Genomic DNA, 25,798 nt, shown 5'->3' with positions numbered 1-25,798 from the left:
AATAACATCAACAAAGCTCTGATTATGGATAAGAAGTTGGACCTGTCCAGACTTACAGAAGAGGAGGCCAAACATGTGTGGGAGGTCATTCAGAGAGACTTCGAACTCAGGAAGAAGGAAGAGGAGAGGCTTGGGTGAGGACTTTAAATTAAATGGTTAAACTTTAGGTTACCACATACCCAGCTAACAGGGAATGGTATCTGAACTTTGGCTAATGTTCTGGAAAGGTTCTCTCAAAGGTCATACAAGATTGCTTCCAATAACATTTAAAGAACATTCATTCAGTTATCTGGTCTTTCATATTGTTCACAAAAGATTAACACATGAGTATTTATACATCTTTCATGGAATATTTCTGAAACATTTTAGTTGGACATTTTTCTTTTGTTGTTTCAGAACATTCAAAAATAAAAGTATCCATAATGTTTGCAAAATTATCAAATGGAATATTCCATTAAAGCTTGCATAACCAAAAATACATTTTTAAAACAATTAAAATATTTTGAACGGAACATTTTGAATGTTCAGAGAACATTAACAATTTTTTCCCCCTAACTAAATGGGAATGTTAGCAAAACATTCTTAACACATATTTTTGTTAGCTCTGTAGACACATCTTACATTATTTACTTTGGTTAATTTGTTAACATTAGTGATCTGTCAGTGGAGCCAACCAGCACATAGTGTACAGTGAGGTCTATCCACAATGTATAATTTCTTCCATATTTCTTAATATATCTCACTATAGTACACAGCAGAAAAATAAGGTTATGAGAAAGGGCATCAAGTGTGAAAGGACACTGTTGTAAAGACATCATGATCATCATGGTACAGTCACAAGGCCTGATCACACCATTCCACTGGCTGGGAAACCATGATGCCCCAGAGCTCTATTCTTTCTGTACAAGGAGGTCTCTGTTTGCATTGCATTCTTATTTGCTCAAGTTGGAAGATTATGTTCTTGTCTATTTCTTGTCAAGGACAGTTATATAGTGTATAGCTTGAAAAAGAAATTGAATTCTTGACCACACTATTTTATGAAATCATAATGTGTTTGGTTGCTGATTTTATGTATTAGGCTAGCATGATAGTGGAAAAAAAATGTGTCCAAATTTGTGTGACTTGGTAAGGATTCTATTTCAAAGGGTCACTGACACGAACTGATTCTATAGTCTCGTAAAGCTCAACCCCTTGTGAAAAAAAAGTGCACTTTAGTGTACTTTTATAAAGTGTACTTATTACACAGATAATATACTTATACTAAATACACTTAATTGTGCAATTAAATGCAATGTTTTCGGTGTACTTAACACACATTATATGTAATTGATTTCAAATTTATCACAAATTAAGTTGAAATAAAATACAATAAGTTGCAATTAAGAGTGATTTTTTGGAACAACTTAAGTGGTACTTAAATACAACTTTATATGTACTTTCATAATCGCTTCTAGTGTATTAAAATTGTAATTAAAGTGCACTGCTCAATGTACTGACAAGCAATTAATGTGAACTAAAACATACTTTAATGTCAGCTAAATATACACTTAAGTGTGAATTAAATGCAATGTTTTCGGTGTACTTAACACACATTATATGTAATTGATTTCAAATTTATCATATATTAAGTTGAAATAAAATACAATAAGTTGCAATTAAGAGTGATTTTTTGGAACAACTTAAGTGGTACTTAAATACAACTTTATATGTACTTTCATAATCACTTCTAGTGTATTAAAATTGTAATTAAAGTGCACTGCTCAATGTACTGACAAGCAATTAATGTGAACTAAAACATACTTTAATGTCAGCTAAATATACACTTAAGTGTGAATTAAATGCAATGTTTTCGGTGCACTTAACACACATTATATGTAATTGATTTCAAATTTATCACATATTAAGTTGAAATAAAATACAATAAGTTGCAATTAAGAGTGATTTTTTGGAACAACTTAAGTGGTACTTAAATACAACTTTATATGTACTTTCATAATCGCTTCTAGTGTATTAAAATTGTAATTAAAGTGCACTGCTCAATGTACTGACAAGCAATTAATGTGAACTAAAGCATACTTTAATGTCAGCTAAATATACACTTAAGTGTGAATTAAATGCAATGTTTTCGTTGTACTTAACACACATTATATGTAATTGATTTCAAATTTATCATATATTAAGTTGAAATAAAATACAATAAGTTGCAATTAAGAGTGATTTTTTGGAACAACTTAAGTGGTACTTAAATACAACTTTATATGTACTTTCATAATCACTTCTAGTGTATTAAAATTGTAATTAAAGTGCACTGCTCAATGTACTGACATCCATTCTACTGTCTTAAAAACAAGCAATTAATATGAACTAAAATATACCTTAACGTAATTTACATGTACACTCTAATATAATGAAATACATTCATAATTACATTTTTCAAATAATACAGCTGCAATTTCGTATAATAAACACATCCAAATTTAAATCCTCTACATTTATTGACAAAACAATCTGTAAAACAAATATACAAAAAAAACTTTTTTTTTGATGCCCAAGAAAAACCCAAAAAACTATTTACACAAACACAAATTCATTTAGAAAGAGTCTGGAGGACAATGAGGATTATATGCAATTATATGTAATTATATGCATTATTATATATCTCCCTCATTCAAAGGTACCTAAATCTACCCATCACAGAAAATTACCTCACACAACAGATGAATAAATACAAACAAATGGAAAGAAAAGAATCGTTTCATGTACAACACTAAGATTCAAAACTTTGGGTAACGTTTAATTAGTTAACTACTTAATTTAACATGAACCTAGAATGAATAATAATATAAACATTTATTTATCTTAGTTAATGTTAATTTCAACATTTACTAATTAGGGGTGTAACGGCACATGTATTCATACCGAACCGGTTCGGTAAAGGACTTCCGGTACAGTGCACGTGTGTACCGAGCGGTACGAATGCAATCTTTAACAGTTAACAGACGGCTTGTTTAATGAGTGGAACACACTTCAATACAAGTTTTCATGAGAACATATGTATTCTGTCAATTTTATCATTAAATTCAAGTGATGCCATATTGATGCTCTTTAATGTGACATGACAGATCACTGTAAAGACACATCAGTTCAAGCAGCACCGCGGCACGAGTGAATGTGATCACCTTGTCATAGTCAAAGAATAAACATGAATTAACATCAGAAGGTATGTTAAGGATACATTACAACTTACTAAAACATATCACATCGTGTAATCGTTCAGTGTTTCAACAGCAGAAAGACGTCGATAAAACACGAGAGAGATGAACTCTTTCACTAAATGTATGCATTATATTAGCCTATATATTCATATTCTACTTAACCTGAAAACCTGAAAAAAATCTAACCTATAATTAGATTTATAAGTTAATGCAAAAACGGTCTTATGAGAAGTTTACACGTTTGCATACAATGCAAGTGCAAGTAAGGCCTCCCTATATAGTCTACACTATACAGCATTCTTTGTCGTTTGATTAAACAGAAACAACAAGGCAATTATATATTACATTCTGAATCAAATTATAATCTTTGTGTGCCCTTTGTTAGAGTTAAGCTTGGTAAAACGTCCTTCAAATATGTCGCAGCCTCAGATTGGAATTTGCTCCAGACTGAGTTGAAGCTAAAAGATCTGGTGACATTTAGTCATTTTAAAATTTTACTACATCATTTTGAGAGTAAATTAATGGTGTGTAATTGTTTTTGACTGGTTGTATGTTTTATGTTTTTATGTGCCTTTTTATGTATAACTGTACATGCAAACACAGCTGCCTATCTTGGCCAGGACAGGACATTTTAATCTCAGTGAGTTTTTCTCCTGGTTAAATAAAGGTAATAATAATAATAATTAGTAGAGATATTTTTTATATTATATTTTTAATTCTTTAAGAAACCTTTAGTTTAGGACAATTACAATTTGTTCAGTAAACCAATTAAAAAAAAGAAAGCATTTTTATATTTAGTGTTCTCTCCCCGAACTGTCAGCTTTGTGTACTGTTACACCCCTATTATTAATGCAATCTTAAAATCAAAAGGTGTATATGTTAATTATTTAATGCATTGTTAACTTGCATGAACAATGACTATAAATTTAATTAACTAGCTTTGAACTATAATTTATTAAGCAAGGTCAACAACTATTAATAAACACTGTAAAAAATAAAATAAATAAATAAAAAGAAATCACTGTTAGATCATGTTGGTCAATACATTAAATAACTTTAACAAATTAGATCTTATTGTAAAGTGTTACTGAACTTATAAGCTTTTAAACCTTTACTAGCACCAAAATTAGGACCAAAAGGTTTATTCTAAAATCTTATTCCAGCATTATAGTGAATGAAAAAAAAAAAAAAAAAACTGAAGAACTCCAAAGGCACACAAAATTGTTTGTCACCAACTATTTTCAAGTTGTTTGGAAAGTGCTGTTTATGTCAATGTCCGAGAAGCTCTCCATCAGTAGGAAACTGGCGCACCATCTCTCCACAGTATATGTGAATGGACATGTTCCAAAGAGGCCGGAAAGCAAAAAAATATACCTTGAGGAAAGAAAAAGAAAACGCAAAGAAAAAAATTGTTTATAAAACAGATCTATCCATTATTATAATTGGCTCAATTAAATTAAAACGATAGATGTACAGTATATATTCACACAGCAGTATCTGTATGAAAAAAAGAAGAAAAAAAAGAAATAGCCATAAGAGGGATCATAAAAATGAGCATGTTGTCTCTTTTTAATCTAGTACTGCCCTGATGAAGCAGTTTATTCTGCACGGTGTGTGTAAGCTTTTGACCACAACTGCATCCCCTATGTGATGAATTACCTCAGTCGTCAGGGTAGAATGATTGGAGAGGTTCCTTCACGTATCCCACTGAGCACATCATCTTCACTGACACTGGACTTTAAAAATAGAGAACATTTTAATAATGGTTTTTATTCCTACTTTACAGGGAATTAAACATAACTTAAATATAGATAAATAACCCAAGACCAATGTAAATTGAGAAAAGTATTCTTGCATTTTTCCTCATCTTGCCTTGCAAGTTTCAGCTTACCTTGCACCATCTCCATGAAGGATGTTCCTGTATTTACCACTCCTGGCACAGCAATGCTGCGGCTCCATTCCTTTGGGTGTGTGGTCTGTAAAATATATAATGATTAGGGTATCTGTAAATGCACAAGTGGGAATGTATTACTTACAAATGGACAAGGTGCAAAGCATTTAAAAGCTAAAGACTTGATAGCAATGTTTTAGCCAAGGGGGTAATCTAGCGCTCGGAAAGCGTTCCACCCCTAGGGGCTGCCATTGCTAACCAAGCCATCACCTGCTGTTAGCATCCCATTGACTCCCATTCATTTTTGAGTCACTTTGACAGTGAATAACTTTACATCTGAGACGTTTAAAGACTCCATTTGTCCATTGTTTATTTCTAAAGAAACACGACAATGTATAAAAGGCTCCATTACCTTGTATCTTACACTATCGCCCCATAGAAGCTGTTTTTGTAAAAAAATAGGCTAACGATTGCGTCATAACCAACGCGACCCTGTCGCACAGTTGAGAAATTACCGTATAGACCTGAGGAGACGCTCGCAGGCAATCTTTTACTGTCTATGAGGCAGTCGGGGGGACGTGGAGACATGTCCTGGAGACTAGTCTGATAAAGTCAAGGGGGAAGAATGGGGAGAAGCCCATAGTGAGCCAAAAGCAACGGGAGAAAATATTTAAACAACGTGATTCAGATTTCGCTTTCCACATCTACTAGAAGACTCACAGCTGTCAGACAGGAGGCTCACGTCACATCTACGTCGTCAAGCTCAGTCTGAGCCTGCGCAGTTCGCTCAGCCATCAGGAAGTGAGTGCCCCTAGGTTGACTTCATTATTTCGCCGTAGACGTCAATGGGGTCGCTGTGTCCATTTCTTTTACTGTCTATGGTTTTAGCTTGTGTCATGGCTGGGCATAAATTCATCATTAACATTAACTTGACCTCATCAAGATGGCTCTGTGATTCCACACAGCTTGCACTGGATCTCCAATAACACATCTGTATTGATCCTACAAAATAAAAAAAATAAAATAAAATAAGCACAAAATATTAAAAACACAAATAGTACTTTAACATCTTACTCTCCAAATGCAAAAAGAAAAGAACATATTAAAATCATTATTTCATTACTGGTTGTTGTTATACGTTAAGTTAATATATGGAATAAATGTATATAACGTTAAATGTCTTCTGTCCAATTTAAAAAGTAGGAGTTCGATTCAAATATTGTATGTACAGCAGGCAAATTCATTGAACATGCCCACACCGACGATCACATTCCGATTTAAGAAATTATTATAATGCAATCTTAGATAACAAGTTACATGAATATGAATAATACAATAAATACATAGGAAACATGATTAACGTTAATTCACCTCCCGAGTCCATAGTGCGTCTATCCTATCTGCGATTAAACTAAATAACTACACCGTAATAGAGAGCTACCATGTTACGGTGAAAATGTAAAATCAAGAGAGCTTATATCAAGATATACTTACTTGACTAAACGGTTCACTCCTCTGTTGTCTGTTCTCTTCAGCTTCATTTCCCTCACGCATCGAGATGACGCAATCATGGCGGACCGCGCATTTTTCAAAATCATGACGTAGTATTTTTGGCGCATGCGCATTGAAATATTAAGTATAAATATAAAATAAGATATTTCGTGCATTAAATGTTGATTATAAATCACTTATTAATTATCCATTTCTGTTCAGGTTGTTCTAACACACTGTGTAGTTGGACTGTATTTCAGAGAACTTGACTCATTCACCTAACTAAAAGTCAATCATGTTTAGAGTCTGATTAAAATTAAATGTAGCCTATTTTAACTGAATTTTAATGCAAATTAATTTGGTTTAGATTTGTTCAACTTTTTCTTGCAATTAATGCAATTAAATGTGTGTTTAATCGCCATACAACAACATAATATTGAAAGTATTCTGTACACAGATGTAAAGTAGCCTACAGTACATTAGACAACTCCTCTCATAAAGATAGACAATGTCAAATTATGTAGAAAACTGACACTTGTAGTTGAGTTCATAGGAGCTAGTTATAACATAACAGTATGTTGTACTGGAGTGTAAGCGAGTGAAATTTTGAAGAAAAATACATTAACCAATGTAAATTTGGACAACTAATTTAAAAAAAAAAGCATTTATTTTCCATGTGCTTTGTCATTAGTAAAATAAGTGTACTTTATGAAACAAACTCATAATTAAAATGGTTTAAGTAAATTTAGGTGTAGACATTATTACAAGGTGCATTTTTAAAAAGCGCACTTAAGTGTGTTTATAAATATTGTCATACAAGTGTACTTTCTTTAAGTGAAAATTAACTAGATATTATTACAAAGCGCACTTATTAAAAGTGCACTAAAGTGGGTTTATAAATATTGTCATGAAAGTGTACTTTTTAAAAGTACAAATTAATTATATATTATTACAAAGTGCACTTATTATAAGTGTACTAAAGTGTGTTTATAAATATTGTCATGAAAGTGTACTTTTTTAAAGTACAAATTAATTATATATTATTACAAAGTACACTTATTATAAGTGTACTAAAGTGTGTTTATAAATATTGTCATGAAAGTGTACATTTTTAAAGTACAAATTAATTATATATTATTACAAAGTACACTTATTATAAGTGTACTAAAGTGTGTTTATAAATATTGTCATGAAAGTGTACTTTTTAAAGTACAAATTAATTATATATTATTACAAAGTACACTTATTATAAGTGTACTAAAGTGTGTTTATAAATATCGTCATGAAAGTGTACTTTTTAAAGTACAAATTAATTATATATTATTACAAAGTACACTTATTATAAGTGTACTAAAGTGTGTTTAGAAATATTGTCATGAAAGTGTACTTTTTAAAGTACAAATTAATTATATATTATTACAAAGTGAATTTTAAAAAAGTGTACTTAAGTGTGTTTAGAAATATTGTCATTAAAGTGTATTCTCTTTAAGTACACTTAAGTGGCACTTAATTTTAATTATATCATATTATCTACAAGTGCAGTTTTAAAAAAATATACTTTAAATATATTAAGTGCACAAAAAATACACTTTCAATACAATTAAGCACACTTCTTTTTCACAAGGGACGTCTTGATTCAAAGGCCGATGAATCTCATAATATTCCTTTTTTGTTCTGCGCTCTCTTGACTTGACATTTAACGTTAACGTGCGCACGTAGTTCGCGCTTATATCGAACAATCGCGCTGGCTATGTAATACAACAATAATAGTCCAATCAATTGCGGGTTGATGAGAAATTAATCATTGTGTTTGTTTGATAAAGACATACTTGAATCATTCCGGTTGCCGCGTTCAAAACAACTCCTTCCTCATGTGAACTGAACTGACAGGGGCATAAAGATGACAGGGGAGCTGAAGCTAATTAAATATGCAAATCTTATCCAATCCTAGCCGTGGGGCACGCCCGTTAAAACCCAGCATTCTGGGGAGAGCCTCAAAACCAGTGTAGAAAATAACCTATTACTTAGGATGTTTTTGAATGTAAAAACCACACAAACATAATTAGTTGACCCCAGACAACAGTATATAAAATATGACACCTATAAGCAATAATAAGAAGACTTTTTCAAGGAAAAATGGTTCGAGAGATTAGGAGGATATTACAGGCTTTTTTGTTATTGTTTACTGCGGCTTTACCGGGCTTAGGACTTTAAAGGGATAGTTCCCCTAAAATAAAAATGTATTTTATCATTTACTCACCCTGATGTTGTTCCTGTATAAGTTTCTTTGTTCTGTTGAACACAGAAGAAATTTTGAAGTAGGCCTATGTTGGTAACCAGACAGTAGCCTTTGATTTGCATTATTATTTTTTTTTTCCTGCTATAGAAAAGTCGATGGCTACCATTATAGTTTTCAACAGAACAAAGAAATACAGTGTGAAATAATATCTTGAGGGTGAGTAAATTATGACAAATTTTCATTTTTGGATGAGCTATCCCTAATAAGCCTTTATCTGACCAAGCTCTTCTGATCTAAATCACTCAAAAATCTTTCAACAGCATGATAATCTCGCAGTATTTGAATTTGCTTTCATGCCTATTAAATGTTTTTAGAAAGATATTTCTACCTAAGACATGACATTACCTAACTATTATTTACCTAAGACATGACAAACTATATTTATGAACTTGTCTGAGACTGATACCAGTTATCTAAAACTTTTTTTTTTTTAAACTAAAATTTAAATGTTACGGGTAATGTTAATAATTTGAAACAGTGTATTGTAATGTGCCGGTCGGTAATACAATATATAAAAATGAACATATAGCCTACACGATATTGTTATTGTGGGCACTTTATAATACTGTGAATAATTATTTATTAAATTTTTTTATAATATATAACTTATATGCTAAAAAAAAACATTAAGAACGTGATATGTTTGATTTCACAACTTATAGCTTTGGTTATATACTAGTATATGAAACATATGATTTGTAAAATGTTAAAGACTATTTTAACAGAATTTAAATGACAAAATGTGATTTCATAAAAATTGTAATCAGGCTCAGAACAGATTGCCCATTAAAAATTATTTCAGCCAATAGAATCGCTCTGGGGTCCCAAGTAGACACAAATTCACAGGTGGACAGGATATCTCATGACACCGGCACATGCCTAATTGTGAATCCCTAATGAGCATTATCTCTTGTACAGCCACAAAGCTTATTTCAGCTGAAAAGCTTATTCTTTAGCCATGTATGTCCTTTTGCTGAGACATTCTGAAAGGCTCTTTCTGTTTGTATCACATCGCAGGGAGCTTAAATCCAAGATTGAGAAGGAGGAAACAAAGAGGGAACTCCTGGGATCTCAGTCAAATCTGGGTGACTCTCACTGTATCCGCTGCCTGCAGCCCTTTAAGTTCCTGGTGAACAGCAAACGGCAGTGTATAGACTGCAAACTCTACACCTGCAAGACCTGTAGCCGCTACAACAAGAAAGAGCGTGGCTGGGTGTGCGACCCCTGCCGCATGTCCAGGTTAGAAAAGATCAGATAACATTTTGATTTTTTTTATAAGTTTAAAGCTACACTAAATAAAGTAAAGTGAATATTTAACCAGCTAAGAATGTTTTTATGCAGGGTCCTAAAAATTGGAACCTTGGGGTGGTACCATGACAATATACGCTCTCGCTTCAAGCGTTTTGGAAGTGCAAAAGTAATGAGGTCACTGTACAAGAGATTAAACGAAAATGGTGAGTGCTATTAAAAGCCTCCTGATAACCTTTTTTGTGTACACATAAGCTGTCACATCATAGTACTGGTTCAGTATCACCAGTCATTTTAAGTGCTTATGCGAGCAAGTGAGTGTTAAGTGAGAGATATAATGTACAGTCAGCCAGTCATTATCGCAAACTAAACCCTGGAACGGTGATTAGGCCTCATAATAGAGGGCTCTTGTATAACCCTGAAGGGGTTTATTTTGCGATAACAGCTGGCTGACTGTATATTATCCCACTTAGTACACAGCTAGCTACTCACCAAATAAACAAATGTTTGGACATAAAATATCGATTTTAGTTTAATATTGTGCAAAGTAATTTTAACTCTTTCATTTGTGGGACAAGGCTTCCCCACCATTCATAGAATTTCCCGGCTTTCCTTTTTTTCACTGCTATACGGTAGGAGATGCTATTACGCCTTCTGAAAGAGTATTGAATATCCTGATCAAGCCACATGCGATGAATATGCAGAAACATTTTGCATTTCAGAGCTGTAGGACTGTGCAAGCATTAATGATGTTAATGGACTTACTCCATGTTTTGATCATCGTTCCGAATCCAATCCAGAGAAGTCTTTGATAATTTTTTTTTTGGTCTGTTCTTTATTTTGATATATTGCATGTTCAGAGATTCATACACTGTAAAAAAAAAAAAAAAAAAAAAAAACTGACACCAATTGAACCATTTCTAGTGACTGATCACATCTAAATTTTTCAGTTGGTCAAATTGAATTTCTGTGAATTGATGCAATTTAATTAACAGAAATTCAATTTGGCCTACTAAAATTTTAGATGTGATCAGTCACTGCAAAAATTTCAATTGGGGCCTGAATTTTTGTGAAAATTATCACAATTTTTAAATGTGGCTGGCAGCTTAAAAAATAAAATAAAAAATAAATTAAAAAAACTGACGGGAAAGATTAGTTGAAATTAATCACATAATATTTACATAATATATGTGTGTGTGCTGTGTATAATTATTATGTTTATATAAATAGCCTACACACACATGCATGTATATATTTAAGAAATATTTGCATATACAGCATAGTATATACATTTACCTAAAGGGTTATTAGGAACACCTGTTCAATTTCTCATTAATGCAATTATCTAATCAACCAATCACATGGCAGGTGCTTTAAGGCATTTATGGGTGTGGCCCTGGTCAAGACAATCTCCTGAACTCCAAACTGAATGTCAGAATGGGAAAGAAATGTAAGAAAGGTGATTTAAGCAATTTTGACCGCGGCATGGTTGTTGGTGCCAGACGGGCCTGTCTGAGTATTTCACAATCTGCTCAGTTACTGGGATTTTCACGCACAACCATTTCTAGAGTTTACAAAGAATGGGAAAAACATCCAGTATGTGGCAGTCCTTCGGGCAAAAATGCCTTGTTGATGCTAGAGGTCAGAGGAGAATGGGCCGACAAATTCAAGCTGATAGAAGAGCAACTTTGTATGAAATAACCACTCATTACAACCGAGGTATGCAGAAAAAGCATTTGTGAAGCCACAACACGCACAACCTTGAGGCAGATGAGCTACAACAGCAGAAGACCCCCACCGGGTACCACTCATCTCCACTACAAATAGGAAAAAGAGGCTACAATTTGCACAAGCTCACCAAAATTCGACAGCTGAAGACTGGAAAAATCTTGCCTGGTCTGATGAGTCTCGATTTCTGTTGAGACATTCAGATGGTAGAGTCAGGATTTGGCATAAACACAATGGCCCTCATTTATCAAAAGTGCGTACACCAAATTTCCAGCGTACACCTTGCGTACACCCAAACCCAGGGTGACTTTGAGATTTATCAATATGGACGTTGGCGTACGGCACGCTCAAATCCTACGCCAGCTCAGGAGGTGGTGTACGCACGTTTGAGTTAGTGGGAAAATGCGCAGAAAAACAATTCCTAACACCACAAAACGCACTGGCAAGATATGCTATATGATCCACTGTTAAAAACCACAACAACAACATTCAGTGTTTATTTTTGTGCAACATGAACGTCAATGTTTAATTTGTGTGACTTTACCAAAGCGTTTGATTTGTAGGCATATGTATTCCTCCAGTCGCGAGCCTGTGCGCTTTATCTGACGTTTCAGGCCCGCCTGGCCCGGCAGCTGCGCACGTACTGGGACTAAAATAATTCAGACTGACAAAATAATAAAAATGACCTTCTTCTTTTAAATAATAATAAAATCAATAAAAACGACACTCTTCTTCTGAATAACAAGCGTCATTAAGAATAATAATCAAAATAATAATAAGAAGAATCTTACAAATCGTCATGTAATTATTAATGTGAATGAATCTTACTCCACATCACATCATCATCACTATTGTACACCCCAATTCATGTGCCGTGATACGAAATTAAATGCTAATTTTTTCAAAACGTGCTGTAAAATAATGCAGTGATGGTAATTTATCATCCAAACAGCTATTTAAACTGCTGGAGTGCGCTATTCAACCTCCACATTATTAACAGTACTCGTAATTTGGGTCCATATTTTGTTTTTGTAGGTGCCTTTAATCCCACTCTTTAAACTCCCAAATAAAACAATTTCGTTTTTTTTCCCACTTCCCTGGTGATGGTCTCGATGGGCGCGTCTCAATCATCTCACTAGTTCAGTAGTCAGGGCACTGATCAGGGAGTCAGCCCGTTGACTTATGCCCTAATCAGTGCCCTGACTAGTGGACTAGTGAGATGACTGAGACGCGCCCGATCTCCACGTCGGAGAAGTTTCGCTTCTTTGCCGTCTTCCGTGTGTCCATGGCGTAAAATGAGGGCGTGGGGGAGGCGGAGACTTGAATATATAGGGGCGTGTTATTCTAATGACGATCGTTTTCAGCTGCGGCATTTATCAAGGGCAAGTATTGCGTACACCTGGATTGCAGAGGTGCGCACAGCTTCATAAATTAGGCGGTGAGAGGAGTGTAAGCATAATCTTACGCCAACATATACACCAGTTTCTACGCAAGATTGATAAATGAGGGCCAATGAGAACATGGATCCATCATGTATAATTTATCTTATATATAAAATATATTTTTAAATAAAAATATTATAGCATATTAATTAACATTAACATATTATTTTTTCCCCAGCACTAAAAAAAAGCATTGCCTTTGGGACGAGGGAACAGGGAGTGCTAAAATGCTAACTCGCTGCTAAGTTTTGGACTACAAAATAATGTACCTGCGCCACTCTTTAGATTGATTAATTTAGGTCATTGTAGACAGTAATTTTGCAGTGCACTGTTTATTTTTGCACAGGTATTTCATATGTGAAATGGATCAAACATTACTCTCATCAGCTCAATTAGATTTTCCATAATTTGTGTAACATAATAAATATGCAACCCTTGTATATACTGATTTTCAGATGAACAACAGCACGAGACAGCAATGATTAGAGCATGGGTAATCGTCATGTCTATGTGTATTTAGTTACCGAAAGGACTTGTTTATCAGTCTTTTGAATTCAAAGAACTCTGTCTGTGCCCCGTTGAGGCCACAACTGGGTCACATGCTGTGTCTGAGGCACTGAAGAACTTGTTGATGTTGTTTATAGCCTTGCACGACAGGACATGTTAAACAGAAAAATGAGAAGCTGAATGCACAAATGGAAGCATAGATTATTTATCCCAAGGTTGAAGAAGACTGAAGTGACATCTGTCTTTGGTTTACAGCTGTTAAACTGTTTATGTTCTTTATTTACAGTTATATAGCTTCATTATATTGAAAAATACCTGAAAATGTGGCAATAATTCTACATATTGTAATCATGAGTTAAATATTCCTCAAGGAATGTCAGATTTTCACTTTGTGTTAAACAAAACCAGCATTTACATTATTGTAATTTATTTCTTAAGGGCAACGTGAGGATGACACACAGAGCATGCCTGACGTGCGCAGTAAGTACAAAACACATTCATGTTAAGAAAACAAGAGGAAAACATTGGAGTTGTCAGAGCAGAGCTGAGCTGAGGGCATTTGGCCAAGCATTGTTGATGTGTCGGTATTGAAACCATGTAATCACTTTCGATAGTGCACCGCTGTAATATATAATGTATTTTATTTTTAGATGTGTATAATGGTCATGATGAGGAAAATATGGATGCTGCTGAAGCTCAACGTTTTAAGCAGGTATATTAAATTATGTTATATATTTGATTTTACATTTAGAATTAATTTTAGGGGTGTTTTTTGTCTTCCCCTTGGCAAAATAAACTATAATTAAAAAAAAAAAAAAACTTAGGGCACCACTTTATATCAGGTGGCCTTAACTACTATGTACTTACATCAAAATATAAGTACAATGTACTTATTGTGTTCATATTGCATTGCAAAACACTTTTGCTGATATTGAGGTGGGATACGGGTAAAGTTAGGGACAGGTGTGGTGGTATTTTTCATAAATCTGGCACATTTAAATGGGCGTGATGTTTCTGTTGCAGACGAATGCTATACATTACTGTATATCATAAATCCCGGGAATATTTTTGAATCATTAAGTAAAAGCATTAGGAATATTAAGTGTGCAGTTATGATAACAAAAAGTTTCTTAAACCAGCTGACACTCATAATATCTTCTATAAACTAAAATTGTTGCGAATTTCTCTCAGATGCGAAAGACCAAGCGTCTACTCTCTGTCCACCCCATGGATCTTGACATGGACGACTATGCCACTCACTCTCGCAGACAGTCTGTCCAGGTATTGGTATGGTTCATGTACTATTGTTATCAACATTCACATTTTTAAGGGGTACTCAGGCATTATAAGCACTTTTTTCTCTTCTCCAGCACATCCATGAAGATAGAGGTCAGCGGAATGATATAGAATACAATTCTGACATGTACCATCAACATCGCATGAACCGCAGGAAAAGTCTCGACAGATTCTCGCGCCCAGGTGACGCAAGCACGATCTGTTTGTATATTTCGGTCTCCAATTATTTCTTTACCTTTTATTCTCTTCCTCACTTTTATTCCTCACAACTTGTGCTGGATGGAGTAAAAAAAAAAAATCACAATGTGAGCGTAGGCAAATCATGAATCAATCCGCTGATTTATAACCGTTTGAATCTTTATCTGAGGTTTAAAAACAAATGCGGAAGAAAAAAAAAATGCTGAATAAAGTCATAGTTTTTGTTATTTTTGAACCAAAATTTATTTTCGATGCTTCAAGAGATTCTAATTAACTAACTGATGTCACATATGGACTACTTTGATGATGTTTTTATTACCTTTCTGGACATGGACAGTATAGTGTGAATACACTTGGATACGCTCTCGGACTAAATATAAAATACGGAGGTCATTAATTATATGAGTCATTAATTACATACATTTTTGGGTGAACTAATTTTTAAGGTGTTCCAATCACTTCCATGGCCACAGGTCTATAAAATCAGGCACCTAGGCATGCAGACTGCTTCTACAAACACTTCAGGAGCTCAGTGAATTCAAGCGTGGTACTGTGAAGTCAATTCGTGAAATTTGCTCACTACTAAATAGTCCACGATCAACTTTTAGTGGTATTATAACAAATTGGAAGCAATTAAGAGCAACAGCAACTCAACCCAAAAAAGTGGTAGGCAACGTAAAAACATATAACATTATGGCATGGGGTTGTTTTTCAAGGGGTTGGGGATGGTCCCTTAGTTCTAGTGAAAGTAACTCTTAATGCTTTAGCATACTAAGACAATTTTGACAATTTCATGCTCCCAACTTTGTGGGAACAGTTTGGGGATGGCCAATGCATGTTCCAACATGACTACGCAAGGGGTAATAGGCAAATGATCACAGAAATAATCAACTAGAAAAACTACACAGAACTAAAAAACATGACGAAGAACAGCCCTTATGAAAGGAAAATATATTTACCAATATATTACTTCAAAATATATTATAATATATTGTAAATACATGGAATAATATATTGATGGTATTATACAATATATTATATATTCCTGTAATATATTGCAAAATGTACAAATGATTGCCGCTTTCATATATTGCTATATTGGCAAATATAAATATTAAATCCCATATATGTGAATATATTGCCTAATGTATTACATGATATTTTCCAATGTACTGCAATATATTTTTGTTTCGTTAAGGAGGAAGTAACATAAAAGTACTGACAAGACGAAATGAACACAGAAATCATAACAATATGTTAAATATTTTTTATTAAATATATTTAAATGTTTTTAATGTCTTTTAAATATGTATTATTCTCATCCATCACATAATTTATACAAACCATAGTGTATGCAGTTTTGAATGTTTTTACTGAAGAAAAACTTGATTGCTTGAGAAGGGTTTTTTTCTTCTTCCTTTTTTTTTCTGTGTAATCCAGCATCTGTGTATTTCTGACTGATTTTTAAAATAATATTAAGGTCAAGGTTAAGTGGGTTAAGTATTACATATCATCCTACAATATTGTGTTTTAATATCTGTTCAATTAGTATAAATGTTCTATAACAGAGAATGCACTGCATGTGGACAGTCACCAGGATTTTCAGCATTAAACTATGCTAACTAAATTTTTTCCTTTTTATTTTTGTTGTAGATGATGGCTTGTATTCTGAACACAGAATGGTACGCGCTCGTTCTCTCTCTAAAATCAACTCCTCTGTGGCTCCACGCCAGATCTACCTGGACACTTCAGAGGAGGAAGATGTGTTCCGTTACCCTGTTTACCAGCTGCCCCCACGACGCCGTAGTCGAGCATCCTCTCAGGAAAACATTCAGCAGGGAGCACCACCGGTATGATTATGTGACTTTTTGTCAGGGTTCTGTCACTTCGGTTTAATTTGCTCTTGGTTTTGTGACAGAGCCCTGACACTAATATATTGCCATGTCATGTTTTGTTTGAGCACATGGCTTTTTATGTGTTTCTTTGTGCCATGTGCTCTCATGTCTATTGTCTTGACCCCACCCCTCTTATTTCTTATTATTGGTTCATTTGCCCCATCTGTCTTCTCTTGTTACCTGCCTTGTTTTCTCAGTCTTATGGTAACTCTTCGAAACCGCACATGTAGACCTGTTTGCCTCTCTCTGGACTCAACCTATTGCCAGTGGTACTATTCCCTGACCGGGGTACCCTCGGCACAGATCCACTGGCACATAGCTGGCCCGGGGACCCCAGTGAGCCTTCTTACACAGAAACTGTGCAAAGTCAGGGAGGACAAGGAGCAGGTCTTGTTAGTTGCAACCTTCTGGCCTAACCGGACCTGGTTCTCCGAACTGACTCTCCTCGCGACAGCCCCTTCCTGGCCTATTCTTCAGAGTCTGTTGCTGAGGCAGCGTGGTGCCGCAGATCGTGGGGCTCGCAGATGGATCTGTCAGCGGGATTAGGGACGGTTGAGGAATCTTCCTCTTCCTCGTCTGACGATTCAGAGATTCTCCCACCACGTGCAGAAGCCCACGATGCGGCTTCTTCCCGCGAGGGGGAGGATCTGGTGCTCAGGCTGTCTGATTCCGAGGAATCGATCGCCATGAGCACCGAGGTGGGCGCTATGGGGCAGTCACCACCCCACTCGCCCGCAATGGAGGAGCTGGTGGAGGTTTTGACTCGCGCTGTGGCCAAGCTGAACTTAGATTGGCCACAGGAAAAAGTGGACATCCAGCCGCCAAATAAGCTGGATGAACGCTTTTTCAAGCGTAGAGCTCAGCCTCCCCGCCGGGGTCTGCCTCAACGAGTTGTGTAAAGTGTGGGAAAAGCCCTTTTCAGCCGCTTTCGAATATTTCTGCGTGGGCCCTGCGCACTGTGGAACGGGGCTACAGACTACAGTTCAGTATCTCTCCCCCGAAATTCAGAGGCGCTGGACGGTGGTCGGTCCCGAGCAGGTGGGGTTAATGGGGCAAGAAGTACACTCTCTGCTGGTAAAAGGGGCGATAGAACGTATCCCCCCGCCAGAGAGGGAGTTCGGGTTCTACAGCCGGTACTTCATAGTCCCCAAGAAGGATGGGGGGTTACGTCCGATATTAGATCTCAGGTATCTGAACCGGTCTCTGAGGCGATTCAGGTTCAAGATGCTCACTATTCCAGCCATCGTCAGATCATAGTCAGATCCAGTTCGAGGACTGGTTCGTCACGATAGATCTAAAGGACGCATTCTTCCATATCTCCATCCTTCCCAGTCACCGGAAGTTCCTGAGGTTCGCTTTCGGGGGCGAAGCGTACCAATATCGGGTTCTTCCCTTCGACCTAGCTCTCTCACCTCGCACCTTCACGAAGTGCATGGATGCAGCTCTGGCTCCGTTACGGCATTAAGGCGTCCGCCTGCTCTTGGTAGCACTCCGGTGGCCATCCAGAGTGTGGTTCTCCGACATCATAGACCTGCTAGACGACCTTTCATGGCAGATTCCTCTGAGGAGGGACCTGCTGACTTAGGCAGGGGGCATGATATTCCACCCCCAGCCGGAGTTATGGAACCTATGGGTCTGGCCCCTGAGGGGGCACAGCTCATAGAGGAGGGTCTGTCAGCGGGCGTGGTTGAGACCCTGCTCAGCTCCAGAGCTCCTTCCACCAGGAGGCTGTACAACCTAAAGTGGAATGTGTTTTCCACTTGGTGTAGAGAATGTGAGGTGAACCCAGTTAACTGCGCAGTGGCTTCAGTGCTGGAGTTTCTCCAAGATCGTTTCTCCGCCGGGCTTACCCCGTCCACACTTAAGGTGTATGTGGCAGCCATTGGGGCTTTCCACACACCTATAGGTGAGGGACCACTGGGAAGGCACTATTTGGTTGTACGGTTCCTCAAGGGGTTGGCTGAGGCCCCCTTCAAGCCGCTGAAGCAGCCGGAGGGCAAGAACCTCGTGCTTAAGGTGGCCTTTCTCCTGGCCATCACATCTCTGAGGAGAGTGGGGGACCTCCAGGCATTGGCAGTCACGCCAAATTGCTTGGAGTTTGCCCCGGGCGGAGTTAAGGCCATCTTGCGTCCGACCCCGGGTTACTATTGCGGTGCGGTCGGTGGTTCTTCAGGCATTCCATCCCCCGCTTCATGTGACGGCGGAAGAGGGCAGACTTCACCTTCTCTGCCCGGTGCGGGCATTGAGGATTTATTTGGAGAAGTCTGCCCAGTGGAGGAAGTCAGACCAGCTTTTGGTGTGTTTCGGTCCACCCAAGAAAAGGCTGCCTGCCGCAAAACAGACTTTCAGTAACTGGATTGTCCAGGCAATAGCCACGGCCTATCAGGTGTGCAATCGGCCTTCACCTATAGCCATGAGGGCTCATTCTACCAGGGGCATGGCCTCTTCAGTAGCCCTCCTTTCGGGAGCTTCTTTGCAGGAAGTCTGCGAAGCGGCCGGGTGGGCCACCCCACACACCTTCATTAGGCATTACAGTCTGCACCTCCCGGTGATGCCAGGCGCCAGAGTGCTCGCCTCCTGAGTGTGCCCTGAATTGGTTCACACCGGTTACGATGGGCGTGGCATAGTGGGTATTCATTCCCCGAAGTGTCATCTACGATGACGCAGTGCGAGTTCCCTTGATAAGGAATATAACCCATGTTCCCTGAGAGGGAACGAGCCACTGCGTCTTGTAGCCACGCCTATCGCCAGAGCGCTCGCTTCATCGAAGCAAGCTAACACTGCTTGTGCCGGCGTCCCTTTATACCTCACTCGCTACGTCATGACGCAACACCAATCAGGATTGGCCTTCATTCAAGCTTCAGTGGTGTCATGCTAAGGGCGTTCCCCGAAGTGTCATCTACGATGACACAGTGTCTCGTTCCCTCTCAGGGAACATGGGTTATATTCATAACCCGAGACGTTTTTAACCAATCATTATTGTAGGTTAAATTAGCTTAAGTTATTTACTGTGTCTGTTATTGTAGAATGACATATGAAACAATTTACTGTGTTTTCTTCCTGTTTAAGATGTGTTAGACAGAATCTGGATAAGATTGACTACTTTGTCCAAATAATCATTTGATCAGTCTGCATATTAAACTTAATCTTGTTTTATTTTCTTTCACATGTTTCTGTGAGGTAGATCAATGAACTGAGCAAGCGAATGTCTGCAATTGAGAGTCTTTTGAATCGACTGGAAGAGAAAATGACTTTGCCTTCTGATCAGGTATGAATACAGTCTCAAAAAGAAATGTAGCTCCTTTATTCCATAACTTCTTATTATTTTAATGGTTTCATGTATGTCCATCTCATGTTTTCAATAAAAAAACTACTCATTTTGTATGTTTGTAGCCTGTTCAGCCCACAGCAGGGCAGATGGATGAGGAGAAGCTTAGGAGAAAACTAGATGAGCTGATGAGCGACAAGGCACTTTCCTCTGATGAAGATGAGCCAAAGAGACCTCCTCCGTCCAAAGGGTCCACTGTGTCTGTGAGGGGGGCCCACACATTAATGGCTCACCTGAGCTCCTCCAGTGATGAAATGCCCACTGAAGCACAAAAGGTGAGTACATAGACAAAACACTCATCAAAAAAATCTAAGGGAGATGCTGTCTTTGTTCAAGGTAAGATTTTCCTGAGAAGCATCTCGGATTCAATTGTTTTTTAAATAATAATATTTATAAAAAATATATATATATTTTTATAGAACAGCTAAGAAGATTCAGATGTCTCATTATCAGAATATTAGTGGAATACCAGATGGTATTAAAAGTCACACAACTTTCCGCAGGCTTCCCAAAGGCTATTATCTAACCCATATTAAAGAGACCGTTCACTCAAAACTGAAAATTCAATCATCACTCTCATTTCGTTCCAAAACCGTGAGACTTTGGTTAATCTTTGAAAAACAAATTAATACATATATTTTTAATGAATCCTGAAATGTTTCTGTCCCTCTATTGAAAGTCCAGGTAACTAAAACTTAGAAGATCCGAAAAGCTCAAGGCACCAAAAAAAAAGATTCCATGAATATGGAGCAGCATAATGAAGTTATGGTTACCCCGAATTTCAACAGAGGAACAGAAACAACATGAGAGTGAGTAAATTAGGAGAGAAATTAACACTTTGTATGAACTATCCCCAAATAATCTTAAACTACTGAGTTTTAGCACTCGCATTTTTAGTAGTATAGCCAATTGAAACATCTGAAAGACGTTCGTTATTCATAATAGTTATTTTAATAACTAATCCGTATCTTATCTAAAGACCATTAAGCATTAACGACACTTATGCCTCGTTGACCTATAATCTTAGCAATGCTAAAGTCATTTTTTTAAGGTTTTAATGCTGATGAGGCTTTTCTCCTCCCGGTTAATTGCTGTTCCCTCTACATGGCTTTCAGAGATCCACCGCGGCGGCCCTATGCGACATCACAACCGAGATTCTAAGAACAATTAATGCCACTGAAAGCGCTATGAACGAGTTGGCCCACTCAAATCCTAATGACAGACTTCAGTTAGCGGGCACAGATGTTAAGCAGGCTGATGATGCTTACAGGGAACTTGAGGAAAATGTAAGCTTAATCCCTCTTATAGATACTGTAATGTTTGTTTGAAGGAGAGAGATTAGACACTTTGAATACCAAAGGCATGACCAATCGGTTTTATATCACTGAAGTTTATGAGTGGTTCAGAACTGAATTGTGCTGTTTTGTCTTTCTTTCTTTCTATTTACTGCAGGTGTACATGTCCGCAGGAAAGTCTTTTGAAGTTGCGAAAAAGTTGCAAATGATTGAACAGAATGCCAATAATCACTACAACAGCCAGCTGACCGATTCAGAACTCTCTGAACTGGAGGACCAGGTTGCTTTGGCCGCCGCAAAAGTTCAGAGCACAGAAAGTGAGGTGAGCTACATTCAAAAAATACATTCTATCTATCTATCTATCTATCTATCTATCTATCTATCTATCTATCTATCTATCTATCTATCTATCTATCTATCTATCTATCTATCTATCTATCTATCTATCTATCTATCTATCTATCTATCTATCTATCTATCTATCTATCTATCTATCTATCTATCTATCTATCTATCTATCTATCTATCTTTCTGTCTGTCTGTCTGTCTGTCTGTCTGTCTGTCTGTCTGTCTGTCTGTCTGTCTGTCTGTCTGTCTGTAAATTATAATTATTTATTTTTCTAATCAGGTCTCAGACATTGAGAACAAGATAGCTGCTCTAAGTACTAAAGGATTATCAATTGATAAAGCCAAGAAAAAGGTAAACCGACAAAGAACCTTGGTAAAATTACATTTATAACCCCCCCCCCCCCCCTGTTTTTTTTTTTTCTTTTTCTTTTTTTTGCAGATGTGTAACTAATTAAATGTTTTGTCAATATTTTATTTCAGGCACTGAGTATACAACAAAAAAGGAAGTTTTCCCAAGACATTCCCTCAAACAGAGTACACTTTTGAGTGAAACAGGACATCACTTTAATGTGTAACTGTGCATTAATCAGCCTTTAATCCATCTATTTATATGTGCTTCTTGTATCTATACATTCACTCAGTCCAGAGGATGTTTTGAAGTCACCAGAAGACAAAACATAACACAAATGATAAGCCCCAATAGGTTAAACAGTATTTTTTCATTTATATTTAACCTTTAATTGTGTGAATTATGTTATTTCATAATGCATGAGATTTTTTTTTTTTTTTTCCACTTGTAAAAATTGGATCACATAGCAGGAATAACATTTCTCTTATACACAAATGTATTTTATGATCACTGTCAATTTGGTTATCATTTATTGCTAATGACATACCTTTGTGAGAAGATATCCATTTTACTTTGTAATATCATGACTTATCTAATACATCTGATCTTGACATGGTACTAGTAAACTTTGTGTCTTATGTAAATGATCAGGTGACTTGAACAAAACCCAACTTTGACTAAAAACATTATTAGTTCAAATAAGGCAATTGTGATGTCATCAGGTATTCACGCCCAAAAAACTTCTATTGCTTTTTCTTCCTTGCTTTTTCCCTCAAATTGCCTTTACAACTTTGCAATTTTAATAATAAAGGAAGGTATTCCAAATAACTGTTTTTCCTTTATTGCATTATTGGTCTTTTTGGAGCTAGGCCTACATTAAATGTGTAATTTTATCTTTAAGTAATAAAAATAGATTTCTAAGTACATTAGCCCTTGGAAAATGCTTTGTAAAATTAAACGTTTGTTTGGCGCTCCCTGCTTGAAGTGGAAAAAAGTTATTAAACCATCTTCAACTGGTTTGCTGGTCTGTTAACTAGTTTTAAAGTCATTTGAGCTAAACAACAGCTTCACGACCATCTTAAACAAAGTGAAGGCACTTCTTTTTGCTGAACATTATAATCAAGGATACATATTGAGCATAAAGAAATGCATTAGCATTCTCATATAAACTCCCATTCAAGTCTGTTCACTAGGCGGCAGACAAGGAAAAGTTCATTTAATGCTGAGAGGATTTGATGGATACAATATAACCCCGTTTTTGTAATTACATCTATTTGGTGCCCATTGATGAGGAGTGTGCTGCCCTCTAGTGGACATGCAAAGAAAGTTAACACTTTTAATCCTAAACTTCAAAGAACCTTGTAATTGTTTTTAGGAATAGTGTTTTTCCTGTGATTGGATTGATTAGACAGTCTATATAGGCAGATTTCTTTATTTAGTTAATAAAGTTAGAAGCACAGTATGTAAGATTTTTGAATTAAACAGTGTAATATAGTTTGTTGACGTGGTACTCACATTATCCCAAATGTTTTCTAAGAATGTTTAAATCCAAAGGAATATGTCTTTTTTTTTTACCATGCAGGACACGGACTGTTATACATGTGTTACCCTCGACTTCCGGTTTTATTTTATATAAACCATGGAAACACCAGTGACGCTTTAATATATTATGTTTTATTAGACAAGGGAACAACTGTTTGGATCAGTGATTTGTACTCGAGACTCGGTCTCGAGACCACATTTGTTTGGATACATTTATAGACAGAAAACGAATCATTGTTATATAGCTAAACACATTCAGTCTTATTGTTTGAATAAAATTTTCTTGATTTACCACAAGTATGTTTTACCATGACTAATATTGATCTAGCTTACTGCAGTGTGTAACAAGCGTCTCATAGTAGCCGCAGAGTGAACACAGAGTAACATTAGTTGTACATACTTTTCAACATGCTCAAATGTTTTTAACATGATCAAAAGTGCTACGTTACCCCCATTGACTGTAAAAAAATATATATGTAGTGTCCAAAATGTCACCCAGTTTCTGAAGAGCATTTTTGAAACCTAAAGTCGACTGTTGCCATCTTGCCAGCATGCCACGCCTAGATAACCAAAAACGGGCAAAGAGGTGGGAAGTGGGTGGGGCTGAGGTGCCTGGATGCTGAAACCAAAACCGTAGTGGCAATCCACCTGTCACTCAAGTGGCCACGCCCCTTAATTATGCAGAATTTTATAAGGCTTCATTTAATTTAATTTAAACAGAAGAGTTACATTTTTTAATTTATTTCAGCACCCCCCCCACCCCCCCACCCCCCAAAAAAAACATGTCATGAAAAGCATGAAAGGCTTTTCTTCCACTAAAGTCATTTTAACATTGCAGTTAAATCTAAATCCATTTTAGATTTAAGAGAGTCTGCGGGAGCTCAGTGTTTGGTAACCTCACATGTGTTTAATTGGAAGAAGTGGCGACTGTGTGTGACAATAATAAATGTTCCGCTGCTGTCAAGCCATGTGTCCCGCTAGTCTCTAATTAGCAATTGCTCCAGCGGCCACATTGCACTTCCACAAGACTCGGCCCTGCTCTGCTTCAAATGACAGGAACGTTAATAATCTCATCCATGAACATGGTTTCAGTCAGTGTCCCATCCCGACTCTTTTCCACCGGCTGTGAGGTGAAGAAAACATCTCCCATGAATCCGCACTCAATCTCGGCCTCATCAAACTTTTTTGAATAGGCAGCCTCTAGTGGCGAAAAACTACATGTTGCGCCTTTAAAACAGAAAACAAGACAATGGACCCACATTTCAAATTGCTAAATGAACTCCATAAAAGTGTTTTCACAACTTTCAAAAAGAGGAACAAAATTGAGAGATTTATAATGGCAGTCTGTAAAGGAAAATATGTTAATTTTACTGCCATTCCCACGGCTGCTGTAGAAACACCCTCACAGAAGCATTACGTTAACTTGTAAATTGATCAAAATTAATTTGATAGCTTAAAACGTATAGTGTTATAAATGTGCATACATTAAAAAAAATGGTAAGTAATATTTAGATGATAGATAGATAGGTAGCTGGATAGATAGATAGATAGATAGATAGATAGATAGATAGATAGATAGATAGATAGATAGATAGATAGATAGATAGATAGATAGATAGATAGATAGATAGATAGATAGATAGATAGATAGATAGATAGATAGATAGATAGATAGATAGATAGATAGATAGATAGATAGATAGATAGATACTACTCCAGTCTTCAG

General features: G+C 36.5%; 1 protein-coding gene across 2 annotated transcripts; it reads left to right on the top strand.

Moving 5' to 3' along the window:
• The first annotated feature begins 24 nt into the window (after positions 1 to 24).
• Positions 25 to 23,294, top strand: mlpha (melanophilin a). 2 transcript variants are annotated; one of them, XM_067459331.1, is made up of 14 exons: positions 25 to 134; positions 9,914 to 10,135; positions 10,238 to 10,350; positions 14,260 to 14,301; positions 14,472 to 14,533; positions 15,013 to 15,102; positions 15,192 to 15,300; positions 16,969 to 17,165; positions 20,395 to 20,478; positions 20,604 to 20,813; positions 21,654 to 21,824; positions 21,991 to 22,155; positions 22,462 to 22,533; positions 22,662 to 23,294. In XM_067459331.1, exons 1-14 carry the CDS (start codon positions 25 to 27, stop codon positions 22,725 to 22,727), a joined length of 1,713 nt encoding a protein of 570 aa, XP_067315432.1. In that variant the 3' UTR covers positions 22,728 to 23,294. The 2 variants fall into 2 exon arrangements, with proteins under 2 accessions (XP_067315432.1, XP_067315433.1); XM_067459332.1 differs by lacking the exon at positions 21,654 to 21,824.
• Positions 23,295 to 25,798: the final 2,504 nt, after the last annotated feature.

The sequence above is a fragment of the Pseudorasbora parva genome, chromosome 12 (assembly GCF_024679245.1).
Source record: "Pseudorasbora parva isolate DD20220531a chromosome 12, ASM2467924v1, whole genome shotgun sequence".
NCBI lineage: Eukaryota > Metazoa > Chordata > Actinopteri > Cypriniformes > Gobionidae > Pseudorasbora > Pseudorasbora parva.
Note: the sequence above shows the minus strand (reverse complement) of the source record. Positions and strands in the feature narration are given on the sequence as shown.

Bases quoted from the DNA above. Each gene is read 5' to 3' on its own strand.
- mlpha (XM_067459331.1), top strand. From the start codon at position 25: ATGGATAAGAAGTTGGACCTGTCCAGACTTACAGAAGAGGAGGCCAAA. The intron at 17,166-20,394 runs GTATGATTATGT...TCTGTGAGGTAG, and splicing joins TTCAGCAGGGAGCACCACCG to ATCAATGAACTGAGCAAGCG. The intron at 22,156-22,461 runs GTGAGCTACATT...TTTTCTAATCAG, and splicing joins TTCAGAGCACAGAAAGTGAG to GTCTCAGACATTGAGAACAA.